Genomic DNA, 10,580 nt, shown 5'->3' on the forward strand with positions numbered 1-10,580 from the left:
GGGGTGATTCTGGTGCCAAATGGAAACCATCTCTGTCTCTTAAATCCAAAACAGTAGCCAGAGAGCTTCTCCTGGCACGACTACTGAGCTGTAAAGGGTTTTTTTGTTCTTTTATAGTAAAGTTTTTGTAAGTTTAAGGCATAGACTTAGGAGTCATGGCAGGGCTAAGGATTTGGTGTTTCTATTTCTCATTATTACTTTAGAGCTTTATCCTGGTAGACCCAGGAGCCACCACTACTGCTATGTATTGCAAGTGAAGACTCATGGAGTAGGCAAAAATATCAAAGCATTTTCTTTCAACCGAAACAGAGAAGTAGCCACTATTTGTAGCACAGGATCAGTTGTGATTAAGTAATTGGCAGATGATGTCTTGTTTAGAGACTGCGAAACAAAACTGGAGCAGAGCTTAGCAGTAGGCAGAGACGTCTCTGGCATAGAAACACCAGATGGTGCTGGGAAGAGAGAGCCTCCTCCCTGCCAGACACCTGTCTGGGTCCAGAACAAGCAATCATGGTCTACGCTAAAGCATTGCCTGGCTAGAAGCTGTTTGGTCCTCTCTTTTCAAATAAAAGCTCTCCTTGTGAAGGCACCAGGTGTGTTTAAAAGAAGCAAGAGCTGAATTCCTCTGGTTACCTAAAGCCAGCACTGATCAGCCATAAGTGTCCATCCCTCGTCACCAGCTCCCACTCTAGTTCCAGCTTGCAGTAGAATCTTTAATATTTATATTTAGAAATTCAAGCAAGGACATGGCTTCCATAACTTAAAGTACAGAATATATACAATCAAGAAGAGCAGGTGCCCCACACAGGAGGTGCGGTTTACTATTGCCCGCACTAACTTTCTGGAATGCAGTTTTCTCCTCTACTCTTCTCCTGCTTTCTCTTAATTCCAGAAAGCTGGTCTGGTTGGAGAGGGGAAGAACTCCATGCAGCTGCGAAGGTGCATTTCCTGCCACCAGCGCATTACGATCCTGGTCCAAACGTTCCAGCTTTCTCAGCTATCTCCAGTGCAAGTTTCAGGTTTTGATCAAAGAGCTCACACCTGCAATCAAGGACAGGTGTTAGGAAAAGAAATATCACAATGCCACTCCAATCCCTACAATGTTGTATGGGGTGGGGTGATTCCAACAAATCCTTCACTATTTATTCCTTCCCAGGGAAGACATAAAGGAAAATTGGATCTTACCCACTAATTTTCGTTCCTGGATGCTCAGTCCAGACCCCTGGGTTTTGCCTCCCTGCCAGCAGATGGAGACAAAGTTTCACTGACACTGTACATGCCACCTGTAGTCCCTCAGTATTGATGTGTAACCAAGCCAAGATGACAGCAACAATAATAAACGTCTAAGCAAACTCCCTCCCCTCCAACGAACCGGAAGAAGGTGAAGTTGCCCAAAGAGACAATGGAAAACTTATTTCCCAAATTTAACATAAGCGATCAGCATTGAAAACCTCCAACATCTCTGTGCTATGTACAAAGCAACAGTACGAGTGGCGGGGACTCCCCTCCCAGTAAGTGGTGGATTTCTGGCGTGATCTGCGGTCCTACAGGAATGAAAATTAGCAGGTAAGAGCCAATTTTCCTTTGCCTGTACATACCCAGATCAGTCCAGACTCCTGGGCTGTACCTAAGCTCCCCTTAACTCAGGTAGGACCTGGGTAGTTCTGCTGGTAGAACAGTCTCAACAAACACATTAATGCCTAGTAAAACTGTGCAACGACTGCACCGGTATAGCCCTGCGAATTTCATGCGGAGATAACCTCCTGGGAGGAGTCACACAGGTATTTTAAGTGTAAGCCTTGTCAGATACTGACATAAAAATGTGAGTGATCGGTCTGAGTCCGAAATAGAGGTTGCCTGAGAATGTGTCGGGATGTTTCTCTAGCCGCCATAATCCACCAGAGGCCACAGAGGGAAGACAAAGAAGAATCCCTCAAGTGCATAGCAGAACCAGAGTATCAATTCGTTCTGTACCGGGTTCTCTTAGGCGGCTGTAAAACTGCAACGCCTTCATGTTCTCTTTAATCGCCATTAAGTCCACATGGGGATAACCCCATCTTCTGTGAATGAGATACAACGCTGCCTCCAACAGGTCCCATTCTACAGGGTCTAACTTTCTCCTGCTGAGAAAATCAGCCTGAACTTTGTCCACCCTGGCAGTGTGAGATGCTGCCAGCCACTCCAAGTGCTGCTCTGCCCAGAGAATCAACTCCTGGGCCTCTCGAGCCACTGCCCTATTCTTGGTTCCACCTTGATGGTTGATATAGGCCAGAGTCATCGCATTGTCAAATAGGATCTGTACTGGATGGCTGCATAACCATGGCAGAAATGCAAGCAACAGGAAATGCACTGCTCTCATCTCTAACCAACTGATAGAACATGAGGCATCCTGTTCCGACCACTGGCCCTGCGCCGACTGATCATGACACTCCGCCCTCCATCTGGAGAGACTTGCATCAGTGGTGACTATTACCCAATTTGGAACCTCCAATTCTGCACCATGCTAGAGATTGGTGCGAGTAAGCCACCACGAAAGACTGGCCCTGGCATCCCTGTCTAATGGAAGAGGAAGATGAAACTCTTCCAATAACAGATTCCAGTGGGAAAGAAGAGCCCCTTGCAGAGGCTGCATATGGGCGAACGCCCAATGCATTAATTCCAATGTCGATGCCATAGAATCTAAGATCTATAAATAGTCCCAGAGCCTGGGCACTGAAAACTCTACCAGATACTGTATCTGACTCTGCAATTTTAGCACTCTCTCTCCATGAGAAACACTCTCTCTGCCAGCTTGTCGAACGGAGCTCCCATATAACTCCAGAGTCTGAGAGGAGACTAAATGGGTATTTGCTAGGTTCACCACCCTTCCTAGAGACTTCAAGTGCATTGATACCTTTTGTACTGATTGTGGACAGAGGTCTTCTGATTTCCTTCAAATGAGCCAGTAGTCCAGACATGGATGCACCAACACACCCTCCTTTTGCAATGTGGCCGCCACCACTACCGTCACCTTGGTGAATGTACATGGAGCCGTCGCCAGCTGAAGGGAAGAGCTCGAAACTGAAAATGTTCCCTTAGGACCATGAACCTCAGGAATCTCTGGTACTCTGGCCTGATGGCTATTTGCATATACACCTCTGTCAAGGCGTGAGATGCCAACAATTCTCCCCTGCAAATTGCCGCTATGACAGACCTCTGTCTCTACATGGAAATGGGGAATCTTGAGAGACATATTTACCTTCTTTAAATCCAATGTCAGCCGAAACATCCCTTTCCTTCCCCCCCTGAAACACAAAATAGAAAAATTGGATCTCCCCCTTTGTAAAACTTGCCTCCGGGGCATTCCACTGAAGGCCAATTGAATTGAATACAGGAGGGAAAGAAACAGGATGCTTAAATTAAAATTTACCTCCGGCCACACTGAGCTTGTTCAGATTCTGAGCCAAACTCAACAATACATCTCTCTGAAAAAGGAAAAAATCTGAGCAGAGTCGGATGCATTTCTCAAATCAGATGTAATTTCTCCCTCGTCTAGAGGTGAGAAAGCCAATTCCCCATCAGAATCCTCTGATGTCTCATAATCCACATCCCCTTGAACATTACCAGGGACAGCCTCCCTGCGGTGTTTGCCCATCATGACTGACAACGGGGAGGCCTGAGCACGCAATCCCTACATAATAGGTTGCTTTACCTTCGCTGGGCGGCCTCCTGCATGCACACCAGTGCCAGCCAGGCATATGCACGCAAAGACATACTCAAGACTAGGTCATGGTCGTACGTGCAATTATGCGCTCGTCTAGGCCGCAGTCATACGTGCTCAAGTACCTGCACAAATACGCGCTAAAGTCGAGGTTGCAGACGGATGCGCTCAAGTCTAGGCCGCAGCCTTACATGCACAAGTCCCTGCGCATGCGACTGCCACGTGGCAAGTATGCACACTGGCCTATGCGTGTGGGAAAAGAACTGCCCCCACAGCCTACCAAGTGGCTAAGCAAAGCCTACCTGCACCTTCAGAGGGTTCAGGCCCGGATCTGTTCAACATCTGGCACTGAAAGTCAACGAAGGCCTAAAAAGCTTCTCAACAGCTCAGGCCTCTTGACTAGCCAAGACTCCATGGGGACTGGGGCCAAGAGCCAGCATTTTGCTAAAAATGCTTTGTGCATAAGCAAATTAAAACTGACAGAAGACCTCTACCAGAACCAGAGACGACTCCTCGGTGCAAGGGCCTCTCTGCACCTCTGTGAGACAGGGAACCGCCAGCAATAGTTGAGGAGGGGATTCCCCAGCCTCTCCCACCAACACTGTTAGGGAATCGAAACGGGCTGCCATTCCTGTGCTGACACAGAAAGCCTCAACGCTAGACCCCGACACCCACAAGGCTCATTTAGCCATCGGTCTAGCGCTGGGCTCCCCGAAGTCCCTTCCCCACCAGGAATGCACACAGAATACAAGCCGTCTGAATTTAGGCACGACCGGGAGTCTGCACACGAACGGCACTGCCTGCCTTGTGCCACTGCCATGAGCAGCGCGCCACTATAGTCACCCCATTTACCGGAATCTTAAACCCCCGGGTGCCCAGTTCTGAAGGAGCAATCAAGGCCTTGAGTGACCAGCACAACGATTCCACTGCCTCCCATTTGTTTTTGCTTGTTTTTTTTAAACAAGTTTTAAAACTACATTCACTGCTCTAATTAGCTCCGGAACAGAAATTCAATACTACCCTGCTCAGACAGGGGAATGAGGGGTCTACACCTCCACGGAATCTCGGAGTGAGCTGCCATCAAGGATCACCAACCCCCTACCTGTCTGCCTCAAACCAGGGGAGATGGACCCATCAGGACCTAACAACCTCCTGGGAGGAACTGGAGATCTATTTTCTCTCTTTCTTCTTTATTTTAAGAATTTAATATACTCCATCTACTGGAGATAAAGAAATACTGAGGAACTGCAGGTGGCACACTGGGTTATGTACAGTGCCAGTGAAGCTTTGTCTCCATCTGCTGGCAGGGAGACAAAATTCAGAAGTCTTGGACTGATCTAGGTACATACAGGGAATGGCGATTACAATAAGTTTAATAAGATAAGTAAAGAATCCTTATGGGTTAAGGCACTAATGACAGAATATTTTACCTGCAAAAACATAAAAAAAAAAAAAAGTATTGACCAATAATTAAATATAAGGTGGAGATTTCTATATGTGAATAACATTTTCAGTGATGCCTAGTATGATGGTCACAATGTTTAATCTATGATATATATGGAGCTGGGGAGGAATAAATAGTGAGGAACAGAAGTGTTACATAAGAGCATAAAACTTGACATACTGGGTCAGATCAAGGATCCACCATCCCCAGTATCCTGTTTCCAAAGTGGCCAAGCCAGGTCACAAGTACCTAGCAGGAATCCCAAGGGGTTGATAGATTACAAGCTGCTTATCCCAAGAGTAAGCCATGGATTTCAGAAACTCTACCTTAATTGTTAATTAACTTTTCTTCCAGGAACTTGTCCAAACCTTTTTTAAACGCAGGTATACTAATAGCTTTCCCCACATCCTCTAGCAACAAATTCCAGAGTTTAATTATGTGTTGCGTAAAAAAAATCTCTTATTAGTTTTAAATGTACTACCTAGTTACTTCATTGTGTGTCCCCTGCTCTTTGTACTTTTCGAAAGAGTAAACAACTAAATATCATTTACTCGTTCCATTCCGCTCATTTTATAGACCTCTAGCCTATCTCCCCTCAGCCGTCTCTTCTCCAGATTGAAGAGTCCTAACCTCCTTAGCCTTTCCTCATAGGGAAAAATACCTACAGTACCTGAATGTAATCTACTTTGAAGCACTGAAAAAAAAGTGAAAAAAGTGGAATATAAATCTAAATAAATAAAAATAGGGGAATTCTTCCATCCCCTTTATTATCTTGGTCACCTTTCTCTGTACCTTTTCCAAATTTTGCTCTCTCGAGATGTGGTGACCAAAACTGAACACAATACTCACAATGAAGTCACAACATGGAGCAATTCAGAGGCATTATGATATTGTTTTATTCTCCATTCCTTTCCTAATAATCCTCAGCACTGGACTTGCTTTCTTGGCTGCTGCTGCTGCATACTGAGCAGAAGATTAACGTATTTTCAATGATGACTCCTAGCTCCTGTTCCTGAATGGTGTTACACAGAGCTGTATCATAGCAGTCACTGCTAGGGCCCTTCCACAGAGACTCATTTCCACTAGTGGAGATTTACCTGCCACCTCACTTGGAGGAGCAACTGTTAAAGATGCTGACAAGACAGAATAGTCTGACAAGGGATGGCTAACTGCCCCTGTTATGGATGTACATTCAAAAGGCTTCAGCTCTTTCCCATTTACCTGATTGGCATCTCCAAGGAGTAGAAAGGGTTCTTCAGAGCAAAGTCAGAATACAGCTCATAGATCTTGCGTAAAAGTGAATCAATACCAGCCTGTCGAGGATCTGCCAGCACCACAAACTTTATTCCTAGAGATGGAAAGTTAGATTCAGGATTTTAGCAAGGGGGAGGAGGAGAAATGGAATACACAGGGTTTCAATATTCTGCTTTCTAGAACCCAAAGGTAAAGGAAAGAAAACTACACCATAGAAGAGTCACCTTCATTAAAAGCAAATGGGGGAAGCAGGTAAAAGAAATGGAAGAGGCTTGAGTCAATCACACAACTTTAGAGGGTCAAAAAAGGGAACACACAAGCCAATGGGCATAGAGTGGTAGTATGATTGCATCAAGCGCCCAAGAATACTGGGGTAACCTCCACAGAGTAGCCATGGTTACAGCCCTAAACAGCAGTGGCACAGTTGCACTGGGCTTCCAAGAAGACTGTGATAATCTGCATGAAGCAACCAAAATGATCAGCATGAGGAAGCTGGATGTTTAGGAAAACAGCCTCGCTGGTTTGGGTGGCTATGTAGACTGTTACAGGGCTTGTGAAAATCATAGCAGATGATAACAGAAAAGGATCAACTGACCCAGCCAGTCTACCCAGCTATGCCTGTTCACACTGCTAAGGATATAGCCAAGCTGCCAGCCACACAGCATGACTGCTTGTAAGATACTCCTTAGGTTTTGTCATCTTCCTCCTCTGTATCCACCATCTTACACAGATGTGCATACAAGATCCCACTTGTGGTGTGATGTCATTGTTCAGTTATGTTAGTAACATGAAGAAGGAGGGACATCCCAAACCTCCAGTAGTGGCTTTCAGACCCTGGTTTTCTTTTCTCTATGAAAATTAAGTGTGAAAGTATCCAGCAGGATGGGTTCAGACTAAATCAGTGAGAAAGGTGAGGCCTGGCTGACACAATGGCAGGGTTTAGACCAGCAGCAGACAACTCCGGTCTTCAAGGGCCTGGTTTGTAAGATACCCACAATGAATATGCATGAGAGAGAGAGCTGCATATATCCTGAAAACCTGGCCTGTTTGGGACACTTGAGGACTGGAGTTCACCATCACTAGTTTAGACATTTGGATCTGCTTGGGAGAAATGGTGGGAGGCATGTGGTTTGGGAATTTGCTCTTCTACCCAGGGTAGTAGACCCCTCCAAAGGAAGAATCGTAATTGGATAGACTGTTATAGTAATTGATAGCTGATAAAGACCATATTACTACAAAAAAAATAAAAATAAACCCCACTCACCCATCACTGGAATTGTAAAAAAAAAATAAAAATAAATAAATAAATAAATAAAAAAAAAAAAGTTACCCATATGAACATATCTGTGTGCTTTATACGCCAAAACTATTCCAGCTAGAAAATGTATAAGGACCCTACACAGTTTGTGCATGGTGAAAACCTAAACATAAGGCTCAACATTGTTGAACTTAAGAAGTTTAAGTGTACAGGAAAGCACTCAGATGGAAAATATTACCTGTGAGAGTCTGGAAACAGTGTAGTTTAAAGGTATCCGTTTCTAACATTTCAATGCCAGAACTCCCAAGTTCAGGAGACAACTGAGACCCAATAGCAAATAACCTTCATTAAACAGAAACAAAAGTTACACAAAGCAAGGCTCCTGCAAGTGAAGAGAATCCATGTAAACCCCCCCCCCCCCTTGACCAGAAAATGGCTCGATTTACTCTGCACAGGAAAAATAACTGCTGTGCATTACCTGGATCTAAGAAAAACAGTCCTAAGAGCACCCAGGATGATTTCTACAATCCTACTATTGTGTTGAGAGGAATGGAGGCTTTCACCACTGCTACAAACTGTCAGATTAGGAAAATTTATTTTGCAGTTCAATGTCTGTCTTCCAGAAACTAAGCTACATTCTTAGTAATTAACATACAATGTGCTAGCAGAGAAGCATTTACAAGGGAGAATGAATATTTTAAAAACAAACTCTTCCAAAAAGCTCATACTGAGTCTGTAGAGGAACCAGTGGCATCTCTTCCGGCCCAGTCTTTCCTTCCTTGTTCTTCCAGCTCAATCAGAACCAGACAGGAGATTCTGGCTTAAAGACTCTTCATTCGCTATTACGCACTTTTATCTCCTATTTAATAGACCCACTTTTGCACTCTTCCTAGTCTGCACTGCAGTACTGGTCCTAAGACTGGAAGCCATGAGCAAGGGCTCTCCTGAAACCCTGTACTATGGGCTCTAAATCCAGCCACTGGGTGTCATCCTCAAGTAGCCATTAACTCCCCACCCCCTGGGTTGTAAACGTTGCCTCTGCACCATCCCAGCAGACTTGGTGTGCAGAGGGCCTGATCTATCAATCGCAGCAAGGACTGTCTGCCGCAATGCACTGCACCATCACTAAGCCACTGGGCTGGCCCACCAAGGCCATGCTAATATGATATTTCCAGCTGTGGTTTGAGAGATTAACGCTATGACTAGGGATGCTGAACACAGCCAAATTGACAAGGCAGACACTCACGAGTGGAACATAGAGGCCAGCATGAGCTTCTCATTGGAGGTAAGGCGAGGTCGCCCAAAGCGGATAGATACAGGGTAATTGGAGGAATTGCTTAAATACTCCAGCACCTCCTTCCCATCTGCAGTGTATTTCCCATTCACATCAATGCCATTGATGGACAGTACAGCATGCCCAACTAGAAAAATAAGACCAGAACAATTATTCAACAGTTGCTGGAAGGACAGTTATAACAATATTGATGTGACCCTTAGGCATTTGTTCATAATTCTGTAGCCCCCAATCCTACACTGTTCAGAATACTTGACCTAAAGTTTCACTTTGACAAAAAAAGTATGATCATGTGCAGATGGAAATTTCGAGTTTATGCTCCACATCTGCCCACTAAATAGATATATTACCTTTAAAAGAAAAAAAAGGCAGATTATAAATTCAGGAAGCACATAGAAAAGCTGACTGATGCCATATCTCTGACCTTTTAATGGCTAGAAAACAACCAGCGAGATTGATAGGCATTCTCCAAACACTGATAAACACGTTTTGTTGTAAAATTGGTCCTACAACATCTCAAATTTTCCTACTGGACTAACTGATGCACAGGCTGCATTCTAGGGACCTTTCAGCTGTCACAGATTTTACCCAAAATCCATCAACTGCCTCAATCACATCAATTGAACATCATCTCTAAATATTACTTTTTTTTTTTTTATAGCACTGAGAGTATGCAGATCCAAAGGGAGCAGCAGAAACAATAATCTAGAGCAGAGGTAACCAACTCTGGTCCTCAAGAGCCAGAAACAGGTTCTCGTGCATATTCATTACGGATATCCCGAAAACCCGGCCTGTTTCTGGCTCTTGAGGACCACAGTTGGCCACCCATCTCCCTAAGAAAACCTATCCAAATAACAGGTTAGCCATCTTTGCACCCAGCGATTGCCTTCCTTGCTTTCTCTGTTCAACTATCAGGAATTGCGATGACGATACTGATGTAACGCCACACAAGGCGAGCACTCAACAGTTTGCATGAAGGCACCACTGAATCCCCAGACTTCTCCCCCCTCTCTCCATGCCCTGTTCTCCCTGAATTCATTCACATTCTCTTTCTCCAGGCCCCTAAGTCCCCAGTCCTTCCTCCTCTCACCTACCGCGGATACCGTCCCGCTGCCCGAAGGACACTACCACGCGCTCGTCGTGCACCTTCAGCACTAGGTCCAGTGGGAAGCTGAAGGTCTTCTCGGTCTCGGCGCGGGGAGAGTAACTGTCCAGCTGATAGATGAGCCCGCCCGCCTTATTCACCACATACACGCTGAAGATCGCCATCCTCAGTCAGCCCTGACCCCTTCGGCGCTGGGGCGTCATGGGAAGTGTAGTTCTATCGCGGGACCTTGGGCGCCAGACCACGCCTTCTCCCGAGCCGTTCTGGGCAGTGTAGGCCTTGGGTGTTAAAAGAACTACTAGGGCGCACGTGGCTGGAAGGTGTATAATTCGCCGCCGATGATAATTGTGCCCTCGCGGAAAATGTATATTAACATTTACGGAAGAGCTCAGAGACAATCACATAGTTATATCACGCCGAGTTCACAACTTGTAATAGGTTGGCCTCAAGTTCTTCTTTTCTGTGCTGAGCAATTTGTAGGAATTATATACTTCCATAATCTTGCTTTCCTAAACAGCAAATGAA

At 45.2% G+C, this 10,580-nt stretch overlaps 1 protein-coding gene across 1 annotated transcript; it reads right to left on the reverse strand.

Moving 5' to 3' along the window:
- Positions 1–275: 275 nt before the first annotated feature.
- Positions 276–10,547, reverse strand: TRAPPC4 (trafficking protein particle complex 4). The gene is made up of 5 exons (XM_029573124.1): positions 10,045–10,547; positions 8,903–9,077; positions 7,895–7,998; positions 6,366–6,492; positions 276–1,041 (listed from the first exon to the last, which is right to left on the reverse strand). The coding sequence occupies exons 1-5, from the start codon at positions 10,217–10,219 to the stop codon at positions 963–965; spliced, it is 660 nt and encodes a 219-aa protein (XP_029428984.1). The 5' UTR covers positions 10,220–10,547; the 3' UTR covers positions 276–962.
- Between the last annotated feature and the right edge of the window lie 33 nt (positions 10,548–10,580).

This window comes from Rhinatrema bivittatum, chromosome 12, assembly GCF_901001135.1.
Source record: "Rhinatrema bivittatum chromosome 12, aRhiBiv1.1, whole genome shotgun sequence".
Lineage (NCBI taxonomy): Eukaryota > Metazoa > Chordata > Amphibia > Gymnophiona > Rhinatrematidae > Rhinatrema > Rhinatrema bivittatum.

Bases quoted from the DNA above. Each gene is read 5' to 3' on its own strand.
- TRAPPC4 (XM_029573124.1), bottom strand. From the start codon at position 10,219: ATGGCGATCTTCAGCGTGTATGTGGTGAATAAGGCGGGCGGGCTCATC. The intron at 9,078-10,044 runs GTAGGTGAGAGG...TTATTTTTCTAG, and splicing joins GCAGCGGGACGGTATCCGCG to TTGGGCATGCTGTACTGTCC. The intron at 1,042-6,365 runs GTAAATGGGAAA...CCTTGATTGCAG, and splicing joins TCCTTGGAGATGCCAATCAG to GTGTGAGCTCTTTGATCAAA.